This window comes from Genypterus blacodes, unplaced genomic scaffold (genome assembly GCF_046128005.1).
Source record: "Genypterus blacodes isolate CSIRO-AG114 ecotype Tasmania unplaced genomic scaffold, CSIRO-AGI_Gbla_v1 ptg000021l_1, whole genome shotgun sequence".
NCBI classification, from domain to species: Eukaryota; Metazoa; Chordata; class Actinopteri; order Ophidiiformes; family Ophidiidae; genus Genypterus; species Genypterus blacodes.
The window spans coordinates 9027355-9050794 of record NW_027466834.1 but is presented as its reverse complement, the minus strand read 5'-3'; the positions used below and the strand labels follow the sequence as shown (position 1 = coordinate 9050794).

The following is a 23440-nucleotide window of genomic DNA, read 5'->3' as shown; positions in this document are numbered from 1 at the left end:
CGTGATGAGAGTTGATTCAAACAGTGGGACACAGACTGTTCATTAAGTATAATGTACTATATTATGCACAACTGTGTGGATTTCTCATTACTTAGACTGGACTTGGTCACAAATTAGCTTGAGACTTGACTTGATGTTTGAAATTTGACTTTAACACCAAAAGAACACAAATCCGGAAAGTAATACACACACATTTTAAGTAGCACCCAAACCTTTTAGACATTCACTATACTGATTTGAGACTTAGTTGTTACTTGCAAAACACAAGTCCCTGGCATTGAAGGGGGACCTTTAATGCCAGAGACTCCATTAAAAGACACCAAGCTGAATTCATGAATTGTGACCTGTTCTATATGATAATAAAACAGGATTGTGAGCAACTTTGATAAACATTTATAAACCTGAATTCGCCTCATTTGCATTTCTATAAAACATGACTTTACCCATGATACCGTCAAAGGTTGCCTCTGCATCACACTTTACCTTTAAAGAATAAATTAGGTCTTCATGGTTCCCGTCAGTAAGCATGCTGTGAGAAATTTGGCAACGTGGCAGACATATTGAAGGCACTGAACACAAACAGGCACCTCCAATTGACATGGTGATAGATTTGCTGATTAAATTAGTGTGCTATTCAAAATCAACAGATTCAGACACAGAGAGACAAACATAAGGGTTGGGGATTTTGAATATTACATCCATTTCTCTCATACATTATTTACTGAGAAACATAAACACTGTAAAAGGACAAAATGGGGAACAAGTGATGCCTTGACATGGTGTCAACGCTCATCTGTGGTATAATGTGCTGAGACGTTAACTGCTGAGGGAAAGTTCCACTCAGTATATTTATCAGAGACAAAAACACAGTATGCATGAGGCTTTAAGGACAACCGTCATAGAAACATCTGCACATTACTTACGTTACAGCTAAAGAGCCTGACGACATAAAACAATAGGGGTCGGCCGATCGGTCTGTTGGGGGGGGGGGGGGGGGGGGGGGGGATAGAATATACTGTAAACAAACATATTGTACACAGTAAAGCATACAGTAATTCAGTACGCCGCACTGATGTGGTGCTGACTTCAGCTGCGCGGTGTTCCTCTTTTTCTTCTTCCTGTCTGTCCAACATGCCGGTGCCTGCGGGTCACCATACCAAATACGGGCATAACATTGGCCCCCCTCTCCTAGGTTACCGCCCACATTTGAGACCATCGTTTCGATTGGACGACACAAATGCCAAGCACATCTCTAAGGGAACACTGCTGTACACGACCAACTGTCAACATCACGTCTGAAACGTAAACGCTTCATTACTAGACAGGGTAAGAGACCAATTTCACATTATTCTGAAATATATTTTGACCCTGCAAAATACTTCACTTCTGGTCTGTTTTTGTAGTGTTTCATACGTTGGTACTGGCTTTTATTTTTATTTTTTACCTCGGCTTTACTTCCAAACGGATGATTTCTAATGGTTTCCTTCGTTACAATAACTAATCCGTCCGCTTTTAATCAGTATCTTTCCAGATAGACTGGCGAATGTTATCTGTCATTATTGTGTGCCTTTCCAGACTAAACGAGGGTAGTAAAATAGCAGCTAGGCTAACCAGTGGAGCTCCCCGTCTTTACCCTGTCTCCATTTTAGCATAACCTTTAGCCTTTTGCAGCCACTGTCTCTAAAGCGCTCGTGAAATTAGAGCAGAGACACAACCGTTTAACTGACAAACAGTACAAACTTCAGACTATTGCTGTTTGCACAATGCTGTTAATACTCACTTAGTACTCATTTATTATTCATTCATTCATTCATTCATTCATTAATTCATTCTTCTGATTGTGTGCAGGCTGGTGCTGCTGAATGTTCGGATGTCCAAGTATAAACTGTTTCTGCTGAGGCATGGGGAGGGGGCCTGGAACAAAGAGAACCGATTCTGCAGCTGGGTGGACCAGAAGCTGAGCGAGGCCGGGGTGAAGGAGGCTCAAGAGTGTGGATGGCTCCTTAAGGAGCAGGGCTACAAATTTGATATTGTGTTCACCTCCATACTCAGCCGTTCCATCCAGACAGCATGGCTGGTGTTGGAGGCTATGGGCCAGGAGTGGGTCCCTGTGGTCAAGTCCTGGAGGCTGAACGAGCGCCACTACGGGGCCCTGATCGGCCTGAACCGAGCAGAGATGGCTCTCAACCACGGAGAGGAGCAGGTGAAACTATGGAGACGGAGCTATGACATCACTCCACCCCCTATTGTTGAATCCCACCCTTACTTCATGGAAATCTACAACGACCGGCGATACAGCACTTGTGACGTGTCGAAGCAGGACCTGCCCCGAGCAGAGAGCTTGAAGGAGGTGCAGGACAGACTGCTGCCATATTGGGATAACATAGTGGCACCAGAGATAAGGAAAGGCAGGACTGTGCTCATTTCTGCCCATGGAAATAGCTGCAGGGCCCTGCTGAAACATCTGGAAGGTATTCCGCTGCACTGCCCAGACCTATTATAAGCAATACACTTAGTGTTTTGTGTGTTGGGGTCTGTTGGGGAATTTGCCGGCTGCTGCTGTTTCTAGTCATCTGATTCATTTAGTTTGGTGGGACACATTTCATTCCAGAAATGGAAGGTTGAACCTTCACAAAAAGGCCAGCGAGTTTATGTTTCATTTGGCTGAGCCTTATGAGAGCACTATGACCTTTCATTACTCTCACTGGTGGTGGGCACTCACATGTGTCGCTCTACTCATACAGGCTGTTACATCATACTACACTGCAGAGAATATACACACTTTGTTATTGTCATTGATTTAGTGATTCAAAGCTTTTTGTTATTGCTGCTATGCGTATGAAAACACAATCCTGATCATATTTATACTTTAAAGTCACCAGGAATGATATAACTTTATTTTTCCTTCCTATTCCAACAGGTATATCGGATAATGATATAGCCGGCGTCACTTTACCGACAGGGATTCCTGTGCTGCTTGAGCTGGATGAAAACCTTCGGCCCGTGAAGCCTCGGCAGCTCCTCGGAGACCAGGAGAAGATTCAGGCGGCCATCAAAAAGGTGGAGGACCAGGGAAAAGCCACTCCATCAACCTGAGAAGAGTCTTAGCTCTGTCCTGGCTGCCTGGGTTTTAGCAGGTACATAACGCAAACTCTCTGGAAACTTCAAATAGCATTATATGACATTAGGCGTTAACAACAGATCGCTGTTAGTGAGTTTTGAAGGACGAGTGTTAAATCCTATGTGTAGTTGCGTGTGTGTTTGCACTGCACACGTTTGTTTTGTGTATGCTCTGAAGGATCGTACAGTTTGTATTTGATTCTAAAGCCGATCGTCCCAAATGAAGTCTATGGAGAACCCACAGAAAGTTATGCAATTGGGTGTAATGGAGGTGTTAAAGTTTAGCCCCGTGTTGGCGTACTAGTGTTCTAAACATGTGCCCTCAGGACCGGTGCAGCGTTCAAGACTGAGTCGGTTAAGTGTTAAAAGTTTTAAACAAGTCTTGAAAGGGTTTTATTTAGGACTAAAGCTCCCCATTGACAAACGTTACCTCATAGAAATGGAGGCCAAGGCTATTTGTTGATTCCAAGACCAGTAAGTAATTGTGAGCCACAGAAACACTGCCTTGTGTGAGCTTCACTTTCTCCTAAAGGCTCCAATTGGTCATCATAATAAGAAGCCCGGCGAGGCCTTTGAGCTGTGTGGAAGAACTCGGACACAAAACTGCCTGCTAAGTGCTAAGCTACCATGACTTTGCATTTTTGGGTGCTATCATGGGGATTTTGGGGGTCTCCTCTGTGTAATGCAAGGCAACGACTACTGATGTTCAACCCCATCCTATATTCTATCGTCTGTCCTATCCTTCTGTAATTGGAGAGCGGGCGGGTGTGTGTGTGTGTGTGTGTGTCTGCCTGGAGCTAAATGAGCACGATTCCGACAAATTGCCTCCAAACTTGGCGGAAACATCGTTCAGGGTTCTGACATTTTTACATTACTCAAATGATGCAAACACACACACACACACACACACACACACACACACACACACACACACACACACACACACACACACAGACTGTTTTGAGACTTGTGGATGATGTCACAGCACATGTGATACGGGAGTGGCTTTGAAGTGAATTTGCTAATGTTCATGCTACTACAGAGGAGGCTGGGGTGAAGGTGTGTGTGAAACCAGAGCCAAGCACCCTTCAGGCCCTTGGGTGCTTTGCCCTGGTACCATTCATAGGACAAAATGATTTAGGGTTAAACTGTGAAAAAAAAACTAAGCACTGTATTGTTTTATTTATAACTTATAAACATGTGCAATTATTGTTTTTAATGTAGCTTTACTGGCACTTACCAACTTAAATAACATGTTACTAGTACTAATGTAATGTTTTAGGTCAATGTTACCTGTTGAGTTTACAGTCCGATGTCACACTAAGCTATTGTTCGCTGTGTCAAATGTGTCTTCCACATGTGTTGCTTTTTTCGGTCCTGTGTATTTTCTACAGTTAGGTCAAAAAGGAAATAATTTAAGGATGGATTTTTCGATAAAAGGTCAAAAACACTGTAATAAGATGATTACATGTAATATAACATGATTCAGTGTCATCCCTGCTGTGTACACCCACAGGAAGTTAACCTGCTTGGTGAAATAAAAAGGGAATGAGATGGTTTTATTCTTGTGTTTGTCTCACAGTCATTGCCAAAGTTGGAAAACAGGAAAAGCATGCAACACCTCACAGTGAAACAGATACATTTACCACTATTACACAATAAAACCAATGGGAAAATAAACTCTCTGTGGTTTTGGAAGCGTTGACATACCTGCAATTTGGATTGTGGTTGACTTGAGCCCACTGAGAGCAGGAAACACTTGCTCTGTCTTAACTGCCGCATATGTAACCAACAGGGCCAGGGGAGGAGGCTGTGGTAAGTGGCTGGGGAGGATGTTACCTATCTTGGGTTTTACTTTATAGAGCTGTTTCCATGATTCCACACAACAATGATCTGCTGTGTTCATCGTTTATGTTCTAAAATCAATGCAGACCATGATTTATAGTTGCTGAGGTAATATGAATCAACAGTTCTTGTAGATTCCACAGATAGTTAAGTGAAGTTCATTTGTTTAGCCCGATATCACATACAATGTCACACAGGGCTTAACAGACCCACAACATCAGGAAAATTCCCGACCCTGCCCAGAGCTCTATTGGAAGATGGAGAAATCCTTAATGTATCAGGAAAAAAGGAAGAAACCTCAGGAGAGTCAATTCCAAAAGAGAATCCCTCTCGACGAATGGCTGGGTGTGCAATAGGAACTTCCAGTGGGATTAAACAAAAGGTACAAAAAAAGGCATGAAGAGCAGTAAACACAAACAGTCAGGCATTAGGAAATGGCATGCAAGACAGCGACGAGGGATAGAGAGACAGGGAGAGAGAAATAAGGGGAATGATAAAGCACAATACAGTGCAGTCCTATCATTGAGAGTTACTCAACACACTGTGATGTCTTGAGAGGTTGGGAGCTTTTCTCTTGGAGCTTTCGAGATGTGGGTGCTGGAAATGGAGACAGACAGGCTTTGCTTTCCAACTTAAATTCAGTGTATTCAGTCTTCTCTTAACAGGACAACTTAACACTTGCCGTCAGGAGATAAACAAAACAAAAACACGTACTTGAATCAAAACTCTCAGTCACTGTCTTCTTTCTAGCATAACAAAAGAACTGCTTCTCTCCGTGCACCTCAGAGTCTCCCTCTTACATACACTGTTCACTTCACTTTTAGTTCCCTCATTGGGACAATCAGCTCATGTGGTTCAGCTGGGCAGCAAACTTTGTCCTGTCTGCCCTGCTGCCTATGGGTTTTGTAGTCTTTTAATGGATGCCATGATTGTTTGTAGTCCTTGCTTCAGCCACCGCAAGGAGATGTATCTCCCCTCTATGACATAACCTCTTATTATTATTATTATTATTATTACGATCATTTGGCAGACGCTTTTATCCAAAGGGACTTACATTACATTATATTACCACCCTTCGCAGAGGGGGGAGCAATTGAGAGTTCGGTGCCTTGCTCAGGGGCACCTCGGCAGGGACTCGAACCGGCAACCCTCCGGTTCTGCAGCGGAAGCTCTACCCACTCGACTACTGCCTCCTCATCACATCACAACACTTACAGACAATCACAAACTTTATTAAAGTGCAAGTTTACACACAAACAACTTTATTTGACCTGGTAAATACTGTCACTTCATAATACCATTCACTGATTTAACCCTCATTTTTACTGCACACTTTCAAGCTGTTCACTTGTACCTCCCCTGTCACGTCTCAGTGGTTTTGTAACTTCCAAAGGGGATGCACCTCCCACTTTGAGAACCACTGCCTTAACAGGTTGTGCACGCACACACACACACACACACACACACACACACACACACACATAAACACACACACACACACACACACACACACACACACACACACACACACACACATAAACACACACACACTCACTCAGCATCCGATGGGGCAGGCGGGGCTGAGTTGAGTGTGTGTATGTGTGTGTGTGTGTGTGTGTGTGTGTGTGTGCTTATAATCCTCTGGCTGCTCTCACTCTGCTGACCACCAGAGAGAGGACTCATCTTGGTCTGCAAGCCTGGTAAGTTTTTACAACCGCCTCTTATTACTACATATTATTCTAACTTAGATCATGTAAAGAGGGAGGTAAAGAGTGAGGCTGTTCATGCCATGACATTTATCATTTTACATCCAGTCTCAATGTCATGACAAGGTAGGTGTGTGGCTCCATCACGTGTGTAGAGTTCAGTGAGTATGATTAATAAAACTGGTACTGAGTGAAGTTCTCAATTTTATAAAATGAGATCAAAGGTTACATTTTTTTAAATATTTTTCAAGTAAAAATGTTGTTTTAGTGACTGGATCTTCTTTGTTGACCACAGTTGTCCCACGTCAGACTGCACCCCTCCAGGGAAAACTATATCATTGACTGTTAGTGTTGATGTCAAGGAAGCATGCTTGTGAAAAGATGCAGGCGGGGATCATAGAACTCTCCCCCACAAAGCAGTTTAGGGAGGTCGACAACTCACTGCAGCGTGTGTGTGTGTGTGTGTGTGTGTGTGTGTGTGTGTGTGTGTGTGTGTGTGTGTGTGTGTGTGTGTCACTGGCATTAACAAGTAGCAACAAATCTGACAATAAACACAACAAATACTGTCCTCAGGCTGAAGGCAGTAAAGTGGTGTGAGATAGATTATTTTCCATGATGTGTGATTGAAACATTTAGTCAGTGTAAAAAAGGAAGAGATTAACACAACTGTTATTATTAATGATGATTTTGATTTCATACATCCATTGAAACTGTCACACAGAAGATAACATGTTACTGAGAGAAATACATGCATACATGAAAGGATGATCTGCATCTGCGTCGCTTGACAGTGCAGAACGTTTCTCATTAGTCAGTAAATAAGAGTAAAATGAATAATGCACATTTTGGTGGTGCAACATCATGCAAACAAGTTGTCTGAAACTCCTAGAATCGTCCTTTCCCTTTCCTTACATCTTGCTGCTTCCATGTGTGCTGCCAAAGGTCATTGGCCTGTAGTTTTTGTTACTCATACACTAAGCAGGCGTCTGGCACTGGAGAAGAAGCTGTTTGCTGTAGTGGACACGCCAAGTCAGCGTCCTATTCCTTAGATGGTATTGAAGGTAAAGCAACAGCCACACAGTTGGATTGTGTAAGTTTACGACCATGGCCTCATCTCCTCGGGGACTGGGAATGTGTTTAGGTCTCCAGCATCCTCTCACTGATTACTGAAACCAGAATAATTAAGCCTCATGAGAGTGGAAACAGCTGAACATAAAATAAAGTTCACAAAGTTTGCACCAATTATGAAGATTGGATCAATAAACACCGGGTAGGCTGCATTACACTACATTACAATCATTTGGCAGACGCTTTTATCCAAAGCGACAGCCATTACACTACATTACCACCCTTTGCAGAGGGGGGGAGCAATTGAGGGCACCTCGGCAGGGACTCGAACCGGCGACCCTCCGGTTCCCAAGCGGAAGCTCTACCCACTGAGCTACTGCCTTCCTCTTATTACAATAAGAACAGTTGTCTTTACTAACAACACAAAGTAATTATGTGTTTAGATGGCGAGGACTTATTTCCTCTGCATCCAATTATCTTCATCTTAACTCTATTGTCTGCACGATGCCAATCACAGCATATTTGTTTGTGTGGGTGAGTGAGCGAACATGACTTTTTAAACACTTTGGGACTTGTGTGAGAAACTGATATCGGTCTGATCCAGTTGCCAATGTTTCCGGCTGCTTGAGCACAAACACATCTCTGTCAGTGTTACAGTGGTGAGGGTTGTCTGCTGTGTAGCTGTGTATAGGTGGGACACTCAGTGTAAGAGGAAATGGTTTTCCACACGAGCAGATTACAGGAAGGGATAGAGGTGAGTGTTAGTGGCTCTGACATTAATAGAGTCATTCATCAGCAAACGTGAGGAGGATGAAGAGGAGTGATCATCTTGTTTCACTTCACTCCACCATCTAAAGGTTTTAACTATATATGAAAGAAATCAGAGTCAGCCGCAGAGGAAGATCAGTCTTTGAGATGTAGTTTCTGCCCACCAGCAGCATTATGAAAAGTGGATTCACATCATTCACAATGGAAAGAAGTTATTCTTGGATTCCCACTTTGTACAGCAGCAGCAGGTATTTCCTAGAGTAAACCATAGTCTCCATCCATGGCCTTGCACCCTGCCAAACTGGGACACTACAACTAACATTGGCTGTGTACTTCCTTAAAAGGAGGCCCAGTACACCATCTGAGTTGACGGGATGCGGAGCAGGGAGTGCACATAGCTGCATCTATTTCCACTCAGTCGCTGCGTGAAGAGCTGCAAGAGAATTTTACCTCCAGTTTTAAATGATCATCATGGATGAAACACAGCAAACAACAACCTTTCCCACACTGATCTGCACCCAGTGTCTGTGAAATCATACTCCTGTTTGCTGTGAGGCTTAATTGTCAATGACAGTGTTTTATCTGGGAATAGATTACACAGAGTCCCTGCAAAGCACAAACAGGCAACTGCTGTACATCTTCGCCATAGCAGCAGATGGGAATCAAGCCCAACACATTACACACTCCTTTTTAGCCAAACTGTACACAAACAACTCAATGAGCGGCAAGAAAAGGTCACTGCTGTGTGGTGGCTTTGGTGGAATTTGCATCCTGGTTCAGGAGTTTTTCATACATGCCCATGTTTGGTCATGAACAGTAAGCAGCTGGGCTTTCTTGATTGATTGCAAACGCCTCTTTGACAGCTGTTTATCTAGCACTTTATGACTTCACAAGAGCTCTATCTCTGATTCTATAATCTTAAAGATGCATCACTGAAATGTGTCCCTTAAAAGTCTATTATTTTTAACAGAAGTGCCACATAAACACACGAACACTCTGCTGTAAGGTTTGTTTTACTAGTTCCCTATTTTCTGGTTTGTTTCATACAAATTGTACTGGGAAGGTTACAGCTTGTAGAACAGAATATTTACTGGTATCCAACTGCTTGTGTGTTTGTTCTGGACAATTTCTGGTTTACATGTTTGCTGTTTGTGTAATCCAGCAGCCTGTGCGCCTGTGTGCTCATGAAATCATTATCAGTTCAAATGATATGCTGCAATTTTACAAAATGTAATGATTTTTTTGAAAATGTCATCCTAACTGGATCACTGACATTATTCTCTTATCAGGTGTATAATGATATACTTTGGGCTTTGTGTAGAAAGCTCTAAACATAGAGTACATATCTATTTGGAGCACTTCCACAGGCTCAATCCATCTTCATCAGCTTGACCACTGGCTCACTGTATCACCACAGAAATGCAATCATTATGAAGTGTATTCATTTATTACACTAAGGCAACTCAGATAACTTAATTTAATAAAAAGTATGATTCATAAACTCATGCTTGAAATATTCACTGCCTGTATTTGTTCTCTTCTTATATAGAGACACTGCAGAGTCGGAGTAATGAGAATGCAGATCATCAGAGCCTTAAATGAATATATTCAGTAATATTTCTATGAAAATGCCAGAGCCCTGCATGCTTTCTGCTTTTTTTTTTCTCCTGTGATATCTTCAGAAGATGTGTCAGGATGGCCGAGCGGTCTAAGGCGCTGCGTTCAGGTCGCAGTCTCCCCTGGAGGCGTGGGTTCGAATCCCACTTCTGACAGCTTCTTTAGTGAATTTCTCATCTGTGGGATGATAATTGTCCTATGGTAATGTGACTACTCTGCTTACACAAATGCACTTTGTAGACATTTGACAGGATACTTACTCCCATGAGCCACAATGAGGAGAGTGACCTTTGTGGCCGTCATGTCAGAATGATTTATGGATCTATGACAGGAAGTCTGGCTTTGTTAGGGGGGGCATGTAACACGCTGTCCACATGTAAAAACAAAGATAGCAATAATCTCTTCAGGTTGGAGTGTGAGTTTTTAAACTTGACACACATGGAAGTTGGCTTTATCTGTACCAATCCAAACAGGCCTGCAGTAGCACTCTGACATGTATGTGAGCTTGTCTTTGTCATGCCTGACCGTGAGCTGTCCCATGTATGCACAGCTGTGAAGGAATGATTGATAGCAGTTTGTCACATGTCAACAGACCTGTGAGGGCTATACACTGTGGGATGTGATGCTTTGATATGAAACACATGTGGTTATAATGAATTATCACACTAAGAAGGTTGTTAAAATGGTAATGATGACTTCGGTGCTGATAAGACTGATCCGGGTGAGTGAACTGGATATGATATGATGTGATTGGCTGACTGCTGCTGGCTCACTGTTGGAGACACAGGAGAGCAGAGATCACATAGCTGAGATATCTGCTGTATCACTGCTGTGAGAGACACAGGGAGTAATGATGAGGGGGACACTGGAATGAGACCCTGAGCAGCCATTATGTTCATATATGAAGTCACCATCTTATACTCCTCTTCATGTCGGTTGTTACTTGATTGTAGTTTGTGTAGATAAGACGACCTCGCTCACTGTGGTTTCTCTTTGTCATTTCAGGGGTTTCTGTGTGACTGTGACATTTAGTGATTCTTGATTCGTTCCTTCTCTAAAAATAAGTTGGGAAGTTTTTAAAAAGGCCAGGAAAGACATTAATAAAAGCCACTCTAAGGATTTGATTTGACTCAGGGAATTGTACCAGCGGTGGTATCTGACATGTAACTGGTCATTTTTGCAGAGAAGAAAACTATTTATTACATTATTGTTATGGCTTACGTTAACGCTAACGTTAACGCTAAATGTTTTTTAGTTCAATGTCAACCCAGTGCACCCAGTCACACATCATCATGAGCTACAGAACTTTTTTTCTTTATAAAACAAAAAAACCCTGCCCTGAGAAAATAATATGCTAATCTTACAAAACAAAAAGACCCAACAAAACAAAACAAACTCATACAATACCTCCTTAATACACTGCATCAGATATGCTTCATGCCAATTTAGGCATAGAAAATAAAGGTTTATTGTTTTCTCAAGCAAAATATATTCTGAAATATTGCATAAACGAAATACTGCATCTTTCATAAATCATGAACCAAATGTTAGGTGCAGCTCCCGGCTATATGTGATCATAAACAGCATGATGTCCAAACTGGAGCTGGAGTTACTGGTAGACGAAATTCATGTTTCAAAAGTTGATGGCTGTTTTAAAATGGCACATACTTTGTGGTTAAGAATTGGCACTCAGAGCTCTGGATCGTATCATATCATTGCGTCTCAAATTGTTTGTTCGGCTTGTTTGGCTCATGGGTGAATTCTCTTGTTTACTCATGTCTGAAATCATTCGTCTGAGGCCTGGGAATGAGATCTCCTGACTTCTAACTCACAGACACACACAGGATGTTACAGTCTTATTGTCAGACTGGGCTTTGGTAAACTACAGTTTCAACTTACTATAAATCTGCACTAAACAAGAGCAGGCAGAGCAAAATAGGTGTAGTGATGAGTGAATATTTGATCTCTTTGCTTGGTGGAAGGTGACATGGCCTCTAAGAGAACAGGTAGAGGAGGAGTAAGGAGAGCCGGACAAAGGGGGGGAGCAAGTGAAGACAAAAGCCAGGGAAAATAGTTTGAGTGAGTCTGAGGAGAGAGGGTGAGAGGCGTTGTGTTGAAGAGGAGGAGGAGAGGCTGAACAAGAAAGAGAGAGAGCAGAGAGCAAAGAGGCAGGCTTTCCTTTTCTGGTAGTTTAAACCACTACAAGAACAAACAGGAATTCTCTGTGCTGCAGAAGGGCTGAGACATAAACCAGACAGTAGACGCTGATATATGGAGAGGAGGCACAGACTTCTATCCATGGACTAAACATCTGCTACTGTTAAGGTATTGTAAACCGACATGTGGCTGTCACCTACCATGATGTGTCACTACTGACCTATAGCTCACTGTATGATTCATCACTTCGGGGTTTCTCAGTCACAGTATGTTTGTTATATTTACAATCAAACCCAGCCCAAATCTGGAGACGTGATGATGGAATGAATATTGATCATATATGGTAATATGTCAAACCAGAAACACACCAATGTTTGTCTTTAAATACATCCTGCCATTTGCTTATCCAAGCATGTGTGGCAGCTTTTGTAGGCCTTGTAGGATACAGAGAGGATGAATTCATGTTTGTCTTCCAGTGAAAACGTGAGGAGAATCTTTGGGCAGCATGGATGACGAGTTTGATCGCCGCATGGAGCTCAGGAGGCAGAGGAGAGAGCAGATGCGCCTGGATTCTGAAAAGTGAGTCAATTATGGCCGAGCCTAAGAACACGTGTGCTGAAAACATATGCACACCGGCACACACACACTCACGCACACACTACTGTGATAATGTTTTATTTAGTTGTTGATATTAAGAGATATCAAGTAACAGATTAGTCTCCTGTTGGAAATTAGGGTGGCGTACAGCTGATCTTTCATGACACACACACGCTTTAGAAGCTCAAGCTTACAACCCGAAAGAAAATGATCCGACTTTGAATTTCCCCAGAGACGATTAAAAACATGCGTGCGACGATGAGAAATGCACAGTTGAAACATGTTTATATGAAAGTGTCATTCCCATTTCTAACTTCATTTGTTAACTTGTAATTGTTTGACATCCAGAGAGACGATGTCCTCTGTGGATTGGACCACACTGCATTGGTTACAGCACATTTGGAACTAAATATTACATCTGATGTCCCTCATGCATTATGTTCAGCTTCACCACACAGTAATATGATGCAGCCTGTAAGAGATGATAATAGCACAAGCAGATTTCTATTATCTTATATCTTCTGTATTGTATTTGCATTGAATCAAGACGTCGTCACAGTCTTTCCCCAATATGTCGCTTTCTTTGTGTTTGTGCTGCGCTATCAGAGTTCCAGTCAGCGAGGCATTCCGAGCAATTTTCTCACAGTCTTGCAGTCCTGCCAGCTGTGCCAACCATGCTTTCTCGCTCCTCTGCAAGGAAAGATTGCAGACGCTGGAATGTTTTGACTGCAATTTTTATTCAATCGCCAAATAACCTTAATGTGTCAGACTCTGGCGACTTGGGCAGAGTTTAAGTTGAGGCTCTTTCCCTCCTTCATCTGTCCTAGTCCTGGTTTCTTAGCAGCCCAAGTCGATCGTGTGCACATGTAACTGTAGTATGTTGACACCACTCTGGCAGTAGGTCTCTAGCTTTTGGTGGAGTAATTGAAGAACTTCCTCAATGAATCTCTGGGCTGCCCGTGACATTTAGACGAGCCATGCCTGGGGATTTGTTGGATTTCCGCCTTTGTTTCTCTTTTAGAGACAGAGAGGATTCTTGTGGTTCTCGTTCACCTCTTCCTCTCACAACATCTGTAAATGGTTGTGTTCAGGGCTCAGGAAGGGCACATAATACTCACACTCAATCAAATTGGCCATTTCAAGCCCCCGCCCCCATCTCATAAAGCCTGGTAATGCTGGTGGCCTGGCTGCAGACTCACAGGGAGATGAAAGTAAATGTCTGGATGGGAGGATTGAAGAGGAGAACAAAGATTGAAGAAGCATCTCTGAAATCTCATCTGTTGTGAAGAAAACATTTCATCTTGTTGATTTTGTTGTGTTATCGTCTCTTCATCTTCCACTTCTGTTTTCACTCTTTGCTCTTCGCTCTTTCCATCTGTTTGACTGTTCATTCCTTATTTGGTCATGTCACATAGCTGTCTCCCTTTGAATAATGGATTAATTTGCGAAAACAGATAATCATTTTTTTTTTAATTTAATTTTTAAAGTCAGATTTTCAAACTTTATGTAACTTTTAAAAAAAGTTTATCTAGATTTATTTCTTTGTTTTTTTTTATTCCAAACCACCACTATGATTGAAAAAAGCCAACAGCAAAAAAAATTTTTTTTTGACCATTTTATAAAAACTGATTTAAAATCATTTCTTACATGTGACATTTAGATCTCAGGCACATGTTTGTCTGTGAGTGTGTGTAACTTATTATTCTGTCATCTCCACCATGCCTGCTGAGGTCAGCAAAGGCTCATATGGATCAAGATATGAATAAAGCCATTACCTCACTGAAACATATACGTAGTGTTGGTGTGTAACTGCATTAAGATAAAGCAAACAACAACAACGACAGCAAAAGTAACTCTTTTTTTGGCGTTTACATGAGATAGTGGCAAGTTTCATATGAGTATTACTGAGATGAGCTCCAAATACGGAATTTTTAACCAATTTTCTTAACATTGAAAAGCATCCAAAGTGATATTACGTGCAGTTTCAAGTGGACGTCTCATTTAAACATGCATTTTGTGATGTTTCAGAGTCGGATATGGCAATGATGATGAGGAGGAGGAATCTCGGGAGCAAAGGCGGCGTGCAAGGGACGAGAAGAAGAAGATGATGGAGTTTGAGGAGCCTGATTCCACTGATGTCATCGACACTAACAGGTACAACACAGCACGATAGTAACACACAGTGTTTATGCTGTTATTTCCTCAAATCCATACTGAAGACAGGATGTAACAAATCAGGCATAGGTGTTTAAAGGGGACTTGTGAAGCTTTCCAAATTGAAGTTCTTTGAGCTGATAATCACCTCCATTCTTGTTTGGAGGTGTTTCCAGTCGTTAAAGGGATTCTATGTCAACTTTGCTAAATTATTTTGATGGAAATGACATCCAAACTAGGTCACTGGCATTAAATACTTATACGTATTGTAAAATCACACCCCTTACAAATCAATTTAAACTGTTTGTCTAAACTTACTGAAATGCCCATGTGTGTTCACTCTTGGATCAGTGAATATCATGTGTTTACAGTGTGACGGAGTCCGAGTCCACCACTACCACCGGCACCGGCGAGGGAGGTGGAGATGACGACCAGGTGTTGCTTGATCGTCTGGCTAAGAGGGAGGAACGCCGGCAGAAGAGAATGAAGGAGGCCATGGACAGACAGAAAGAGTTTGATCCCACCCTCAGCACCACCAACGGGACGGATGACGATGAGCAATCGCCTGTCAGCAACAGCCAGGAGCATCACAATGAGGAGGATGAGGAGAAAAAAGAGGAGAAATCAGAGGAGGATGCTGACGCCAGGAGGGAAGAGGAGGAGGACAATCAGGTGATGGAGATGGCTTTAAAAGTGTGGCTCTGTAGCTTTGTAGCTTTTTAGCAGGAATCAGTTGAAGAAACAATAACATTGACTACGATGAACAAGGTTAGAGACTCTACTATAAGCTTATGCATGTAACATTGTGCTCATCTATAGAACTTGATAATAACAAACACACCTTATCTTCTAGGTAGAGGCTCAGGAGGAGGCTGCAGCATCAGAGGAGGAGGCAACACAGCCTGATTTAGGACAAGCAGAGGAGGAAGCTGTTCCTGCTGCTGACAAGGAAGAGGAAGAAGAGAGGAAGAGGAAGGAAGATGAGGAAAGACATCAAAAGGATATGGAAGAGAAGAAGAGGATAGAAGAAGAGGAGAGGCAGCAGAGGGAAGAGGAGGAAAGCAGAAAGAGAGAGGAAGAGGAAAAACAACAGAAGGAAGTGGAGGCCAGGCGAAGCAAAGAGGAAGAAGAAACACAGAAAAGGGAAATGGAAGAGGGGGAAAAACAAAAACTAGAGCTGGAGGAAAGACTGAAGCGAGAGGAAGAGGAAAAACAAAAAAAGGAGACAGAGGGAAGATTGAAGAGAGAGAAAGAGGAGAAACAAAAGCGGGAGATGGAGGAAAGAGAGGAGGAGGAAAAGCGGAAAAAAGGTGTGGAAGAGAAGAAGAAAAAGGAGGAGGAAGAAAAGCGTAAGAAGAAAGAGCTGGAAGAAAAGAAGAAGAAAGAAGAGGAGGTGAAGCAGAAGAAGGAGATGGAAGAAAAGAAGAAGAAAGAAGAAGAGGAGAAGCGGAAAAAGGAGGCAGGGGACAAAAAGAAGAAAGAGGAGGAAGACAATCGTAAAAAGAGAGAGATAGAGGAGAAGAAGAAGAAAGAGGAGGTAACGTGTAACAAACATCCTTAAGCCTTCAGGTCGAGTGACGTCATGTCCAGACTTTATATTGAGCAGTAACAGTGTCCACAGTGTCTGTCTGTGTCGTTTGATTAATCCTCTCCTGTCTCGTCCCGTCTTCTGTTCAAAGGAGGATAAGCCAAAGAGGATCGGGTTTAAAGACAAGGTAGAGTAAAAGTTCAATCTGGTTTCAAATATCAAAGAGTGCAAAGTGGACTGAAAGTGTTTTTGATGTTTGACTTGTCTTTCCTTCTGCCAGTTTGAAGCTCCCAAACTGAACGAAGCGTTTGCTGAGAACAAACTGAAGAAAACAGAGAGGTTATCAAGGTAAAACACACTCCTACATGGCCCAGTGTTTATATTCACCATCTTAAACACACAAATGTATCTCTGCATGTGCATTAAGGGGAATTCCGCGTTGACTTTTATGTTTCTTTGACCATGTGAAGGCTCTCAGTCATCCACACACAAACACATGCACGCTCTCCTATTAAAGTGGACAGTGAGTGATGATGATGATGAAGTGACGATGCATATAGAAGAAAGAAAGATAGAAGAAGAAAGATGAAGTAAAATAAAATAAAATAAAATAAAATAAAATAAAATAAAATAAAATAAAATAAAATAAAATAAAGATCTGTGCTTAACACAATAAAAAGTCTCTAAAGTATGCTCTCTATGAAGTTCAAAGTATAAATACTGTATGTTCACCTTTGCCTCAAAGTGTTTTCTCATGACATTTCATTACATTACATTACATTACGAGCATTTGGCAGACGCTTTTATCCAAAGCGACTTACATTACCTTACCACCCTACGCAGAGGGGGGAGCAATTGAGGGTTCGGTGCCTTGCTCAGGGGCACCTTGGCAGGGACACGAACCGGCGACCCTCCAGTTCCCAAGCGGAAGCTCTACCCACTCGACTACTGCCTCACCCTGACAGCCTGTATCTTTAATGTGAATCAGCTGAGAGAATGTTATGGAGATGAAGACATGTAAGGAGAAAAGCACCTGAAGTAAACTGATTGTAGCATTGCACATCTGAAAATCATGAAATGTTATAAAATCACTGATAGGAAATCAAATGAAAAGCTGGAAAAACATTCCTGATGTATCGCCGGTGAGAGTTCTGTCCGAACATCTCCACCTACAGGCAGGTTCCACTTTCAGTCATGCAACCCTGGCATGACTCCATGTGATCCGAGGTGTGAAAGAGTCACAGAGGGCAAATCCTCATTAATGCATGCGAGGTGTGAAGTATGTTAATATCATGAACATGTGTGTGAGTGTATGTTTGGCTGTGGTCTCATCAGCAGGCAGGACGCTCCCTCCTCCAAGGCAGATGATGCAGAGAGGCAGGAGGCCGACCGCAAGCTTCTGGAGCTGAAGCGTCGGCGAAATGACGCAGAGAGCGAAGAGCTTGAGAAGATGAAGCAGAAGCAGCAGGGCGCGGAGGCAGAGTTGGAGGAGCTGAAGAAGAAGAGAGAGGAGAGGCGGAAGATCCTTGAGGAGGAGGAGAGGCAGAAGAAACAGGAGATAGAGGACAAGAAAGCCAAAGACCAGGTGAGGCAGAAGCAGTCAACACTGGGACTTTGATGATTGCGGTTGTGTGTGACGTATGACAGGTCAGAAAAGTGTGACGTGAAGATGTGACTTTGTAACAGGAGGAGAGGAAGAGGATGAGGGAAGAGATAGAGAAGAGGAGAGCAGAGGCCGCAGAGAAGAAGAAACAGCAAGAGGAGTCTACAGAGACAAAGGCTGCCTTCACTGTTAGCCCCAAAGGCTCCTCCAAGGTGAAACACTGAAACACCACACACACACACACACACACACACACACACACACACACACACACTCCTACAGAATTTTACCAGCAAAACCTTCCCGTTGTTTTTGTGTCTTCCTTTTCCCTGTGTATGAGAAACCGCAGGGGAGCCTCATTGTCACCCTCATTGCTCCGTGTGTTCTGCCGTGTTCCCATTCTATTTTTATTTTTCCCTGAAATAAGTCACGTAGTCTATTGTGAAGTGACAGAGATAACATGTTACATCTGTGCTTTACCCAAATATGGATATTGAACAACAACCTCGACTCAGTAACTTTGTGACTGGGATATTTTTGGAGGAATTTTAGATATTTATATAAGCAAAATGGAGCATAATTAATTCTGAGTTCATTCCACAGTTGTCAGAGCAGAGTTCAGGAATGGGACATGTTGTGTGTATGCTTGTGTATCTACGAGTCAGAGTGGGGTCTAACCTGAAACCTTGTTTTGCACAGATTGGGGAGAAGGCAGATTTCTTGAACAAATCAGCGCAGAAAAGGTGAGTTGTGATAGTTTTTGACATAGTGTTCAACATCAGCACAAGTAAACCAATGTCAAGGTCATGTGTGTTTGTTTCCGTACAACAGCACAGTCAGAACATCACACAATCCAATCGTCTCCAAGATCGGTAACAGAATGGAACAATACACTTCAGCCCTACAGGTGAGAGTCCACAGCATTCCTCACGATCCATGAAGTTCCCCCCTGAAGTACCACCCATCTAACATCTATGAATCTATGCTTGTGTAGGGAAACAAAGATGTCAAGTCTCCCAAGTCCCCTATGGCAGATATTCCTACGGGAGGCATGCGTAACATCAAGAACATGTGGGAGAAGGGAAACATCCCCAGCTCCTCTGAGAGTCCCTCCTCCCCCTTAAATAAGGTGAGAGAGGGAGGGAAAGGAAGAGACAGATAGAGAAAGAGACAGAAGGAGAGCAAGAGAGAGAGAGAGAGCGATGGGAATGTGTTTGAAGTTGTCTTTTTGGTCCTCAGGATGTTGCTGGTATCAGAGTTGGTGTGGCAGGACGAGTTAACAGCTGGATGGCGAAGCCTGCAGAGGCAGAGAAAGCAGCACCGCCCGCAGAGGCGACTCCAGCAGCAGCAGCAGCAGCAAAGCCAGCAGTAAGACCTGATAATGCTCTCTCCCTCACACACACACACACACACACAGACACAGAGACAGACACAGAGGGTGTAAATGAGACCCTGGTGTAACTTTGAGAGTAATCCCTTGATATTCTGTACATGCTAATGTGCTGATTTACACTTGGACGTGCCATCGGTTTGTTGGCTGCAGTCGTTTCATCTGAGCTCCATCACTGGACGGTCGCTGTGTGTAGTCTAGTGCCACCACATGGACACTTCCCTCTACAGCAATAATTACCAAAGCTTAGCTGTGCATTTCACATGAGCAAACCTGTAGGGAGTCACTGGATGAATATAGGATCTAACGCTTTAGTCACAGTTCATCTGATCAACACTGGACAGCTGTTATGTATCCGTCACCTGAACAAGTCTGTAGAGGCAATCACTCAACACAAGTTCATCCAACATCTACACATTAACTATACGTTGAATCACTAACAGATTGTTCATTCTTTGTTCGTTTGATTGCATTTGGCTATTTTGGCCTTTTGTCTCCAACCAAAGGTCAAAGGTGATCAGCTCAGAGTGTGTCACGCGCACTGACACGCAATGCCTGATCTCACACATATTCTCTGGTCTCGGGCTGTTAAATGCATGAATGAGGTGATGTCCTTTTCTTAAAGTAGGGCACCAGCTGTTAATCCCAGCAGGTCTCCTGGAGACATTAGTGTGTGTCCACAAGCGGAGGCGTTGCTGTGTGACATGTGACATTGTTTCGAACATGAAATTTACGAGTGTGATATCTTTGGCGTCTAACGCCTCGGGCCAGACAGACTCTAGACTTTTCCATGACTTATACTGCAACACTTTCCCCTGGTGGTGAAGATGCTGTACAGCAGGCGAGCGTCACTGGAGTTCTACATTGTGTTTGATTCTTTCTGCCTTTTTTTCAGCTTTGCATTTGCAATCCTTTTCTTCTCCTCCTCCTCCTCCTCCTCCTCTTTCCCTTGGAGGTTCCCTCACGCTCAGGCTGTTACAGGTGCTACACGTATAGCTCACTTTGTATTACCTACCAGGGTGAACAAAAACTGAAAACTTAGAAGGAATATTAAGATTATGGGTTGTTGTATCTTTAAATGCTTATCATGCTTTTATCCGTCTCAGGATGTGAAACCAAGTGACATGGGAAATAAGCGTGGCATGTGGGAAACCAAGAAAAGCTCTACGCCTGCTAAGGTAACACACAAACACACACACACACACACATATATATGAGATTGTATTGGGGAGGAGGGGCTAAGGTTAATTGTTGCAGCATCACAGTGACCTGGTGTGTGTCCTGTTTGTTTCATCCAGTCCACCTAATAGAGTGGTGACAGAGGTAATTTGTGACTTTGTGGAAGAAGGCTTCATGCATGTTCCACCAGGCACTGCGTCTTTGTGGTGTTGTGTTCAATGGCTTCAGAGGTTAAGCGTATAAATACATACAAAGGTCCATATTAAGCAGCTCAGTCAGAGCAGGGGCCATTGCTTGTTCGTACGTGGACGTGCTTTGTGGATGTTCTGGCTGCTTTGCACAGCTTTTTAGTATCAAGATAAGTTAGGAGGAGTGATAGTCAGAGAGTTCAGGTGCATGTGGTTCTGTTTGTATGCTGTGAATGATGTGTGAAGTGAGAAATGCATCTGTGTGAGCTTTGGAGTTAAGGAGTAATTGTTCCATCTGTGGCACTGTTGTTGTTGTTGTTGTTAAGTCGCTCTTTAACAGGAGGAGTGCTGCATTTTGATGGTCCACTGTACTGTAAACACCACACACACTCACACCATCACCATGACTCGTAAACATCCTGGCTTACAATAAACTCACAGAATCAAACCTTTTGTCTTTCTGCTTTTCTGTTTTTCTGTCGTTCCTCCTTCCGTCCTCTTTTGTCTCGACAGGTGGCCGTTGGAGGCAAGAGCAAGTTCGTTACTAATGGTAAGTTTGCAGCCTGTGACAAGACTGCGGCCTCCACTCAGGGTCCATGTGGGTCGTGAGAGATTTATATCCCCCCCCCCAGGGAGTCATAACCACTGCAGCCTTCCTTTGTGCCAAGCATTTCGCTCTTTGTAAATCCAATCTGCTGCTTGAGATTTTTGGGCACTGGCTCATAGTCTTTGTGGCACTATTATCTATTTTTAAAAACCCCTGGCCGTGACCTTGTTTCCCAGTATAAAGAACCTTTTGGACTCCGAGATGCTTGTCGAGTCTTTGTGCTGTGCGGTTCACCCGGTGACTCCCTGGGTTGTTCAAATCTGTGGCACGGTGTGTGTGTGTGTGTGTGTGTGAACTGTAGGCATACCAAAGTGCAGCTGTTTGATTTTCACATTATGACCGACCGCTGGGAAGGATTACTAACCATGTAAGCAGCAAAGCAGGCTCACTCAGAAGGCTTATTTACTAAGCTAATGAAGAAGGCCTTAGATATACAGGTAAAGCCTGTAAGAAGTGTTTATAACCGTATGACTTTGTAATGACTGACATCGTAATGACTGACATTTGCTTTCGCTGGTGTTGTCGCAGTGCGCAGCGTTTCTCTTCACTTCAAAAGTCACATTTCTTCTGACATGGAGCTGCAGCAGCTCAAGCCAGAGAGCATAAACAATAGGAATGGAAGAGTGTTAAGTGTTAAGTGTCAGCTTCGGCCCTAAATAGCGACCCTCATTGTAACCTTCCCAGTTCTTCATCAGAAATAGACGCGTGCGGAACGAAGCAAAGGGCAAATGACAAAGTTACGGCTTCTGATCAGTCAGATTCATGTCGCCGCTCAGGCTGCAGGGTGTGTGTCAGCAGAGGACATTGATTCTGATTTGGAGACGCACAAACACAAACAAACACATGTATGAATGTAAAAGCTTTGATTAGCAGTCCTAAGTATATTCCAATCACAGAATAATACATATATAATTATAATATGACACAATATAGTATCTTAAGTACCTTTTAAAGAGTAATTTTGATGAACACATTGACTCATCGATCTTTAATCTCTCTCTTTTTTCTGTCTTAGCAGGCGTCAAACCCTAACCAGTGAACTTCCCCTTCAGAAGAAGCTGACCAAACACAAGACTTTGCTCCTGTACATGCACCTGTGCTCCTTCAGTGCCTTTCACACCAGAATAAGGAAAAGGAAAAAGAAAAAGAAAAGTCTCCTGTTTTGTGCTGAAAACAATACAACAATTACTTTTGTTTCTGTTCCATAATTACACTCAGCCTCCCTTCGGCTTTCCCCTCAGTAGTTTAGAAATATGAACCTATTTCCATTAAACTTGACTTTTTCATGAAGAAACTATTAATTACCAAATATTAAATGCCATGTTATCAAGCCTCACTGACACGTCAGGTCATGTTGAGGAGCTTTAATGTTGTCATATAGTGTGTGTGTGTGTGCGTGTGTGTTTGATTCTGATGCACTCTCACAGCTTCTTGTGCTGACATTCACTGTTGTGATTCCATGCCACATGTACTGCCACTGAGCGAGATGTTGGCTGGTTTGACTGTACATATTTAATCCATTTCTTGAATCCGAGCATCAACAGACGATGATATCAGTCACACATTTTGCCCAGGACCGCACAGAGATTACACACACTGTGCAAACAGTTCAGTTTTTGTGTGTACAACATCTGTAACTTGTGGTAATTCATTACATTATATAAATACAAGCCTTAATATCCAATGTAAGAGCAATTGATTGACATAAATAAATCACGGAGAAGCATTTTTCTATGACCAAATTCAATTCTATGAAACTAGCAGATAGCAGTCTTAGCAGCTTTGTTTGAGTGTTAAACTTGTCATTTGTAATTGCTTCAGCAATAAAAAAAAGAAAAAAAGGAAAACATTGCGATTGATGTTGCTTTATTTCCACCTAATATGAAGAAATGATCAGATAGAACTTTACTTGT

The 23440-nt window shown here is 42.7% G+C and overlaps 2 protein-coding genes and 1 non-coding gene across 5 annotated transcripts; all 3 read left to right on the top strand.

The window, feature by feature from the left end:
- Positions 1-1242: 1242 nt before the first annotated feature.
- On the top strand, positions 1243-4676 carry bpgm (2,3-bisphosphoglycerate mutase). The gene is made up of 3 exons (XM_076141821.1): positions 1243-1326; positions 1849-2471; positions 2921-4676. Exons 2-3 carry the CDS (start codon positions 1871-1873, stop codon positions 3094-3096), a joined length of 777 nt encoding a protein of 258 aa, XP_075997936.1. The 5' UTR covers positions 1243-1326; positions 1849-1870; the 3' UTR covers positions 3097-4676.
- A 1900-nt stretch (positions 4677-6576) lies between these two features.
- On the top strand, positions 6577-23365 carry LOC142991786 (uncharacterized). 3 transcript variants are annotated; one of them, XM_076141908.1, is made up of 16 exons: positions 6577-6665; positions 12758-12860; positions 14907-15032; positions 15404-15704; positions 15886-16569; positions 16712-16747; positions 16841-16908; positions 17896-18145; positions 18247-18375; positions 18863-18906; positions 18995-19070; positions 19158-19292; positions 19403-19531; positions 20660-20731; positions 21434-21470; positions 22543-23365. In XM_076141908.1, the coding sequence occupies exons 2-16, from the start codon at positions 12787-12789 to the stop codon at positions 22557-22559; spliced, it is 2178 nt and encodes a 725-aa protein (XP_075998023.1). In that variant the 5' UTR covers positions 6577-6665; positions 12758-12786; the 3' UTR covers positions 22560-23365. The 3 variants fall into 3 exon arrangements, with proteins under 3 accessions (XP_075998023.1, XP_075998024.1, XP_075998022.1); XM_076141909.1 differs by lacking the exon at positions 6577-6665 and adding an exon at positions 12189-12449 and having other exon boundaries at positions 22546-23365; XM_076141907.1 differs by lacking the exon at positions 6577-6665 and adding an exon at positions 12190-12449.
- trnal-cag (transfer RNA leucine (anticodon CAG)) lies at positions 10197-10279 on the top strand. The gene has a single exon. It is a non-coding gene; the product is annotated as a tRNA-Leu (tRNA).
- Positions 23366-23440: the final 75 nt, after the last annotated feature.

What these genes read in the sequence shown, in the direction of transcription:
- LOC142991786 (XM_076141908.1), top strand. Translation starts at nt 12,787, where the DNA reads ATGGATGACGAGTTTGATCGCCGCATGGAGCTCAGGAGGCAGAGGAGA. An exon ending in AACAAATCAGCGCAGAAAAG is followed by an intron (nt 18,907 to 18,994) that starts GTGAGTTGTGAT and finishes TCCGTACAACAG; the next exon opens with CACAGTCAGAACATCACACA. An exon ending in AAAGCTCTACGCCTGCTAAG is followed by an intron (nt 20,732 to 21,433) that starts GTAACACACAAA and finishes TTGTCTCGACAG; the next exon opens with GTGGCCGTTGGAGGCAAGAG.
- bpgm (XM_076141821.1), top strand. Translation starts at nt 1,871, where the DNA reads ATGTCCAAGTATAAACTGTTTCTGCTGAGGCATGGGGAGGGGGCCTGG. An exon ending in CCTGCTGAAACATCTGGAAG is followed by an intron (nt 2,472 to 2,920) that starts GTATTCCGCTGC and finishes CTATTCCAACAG; the next exon opens with GTATATCGGATAATGATATA.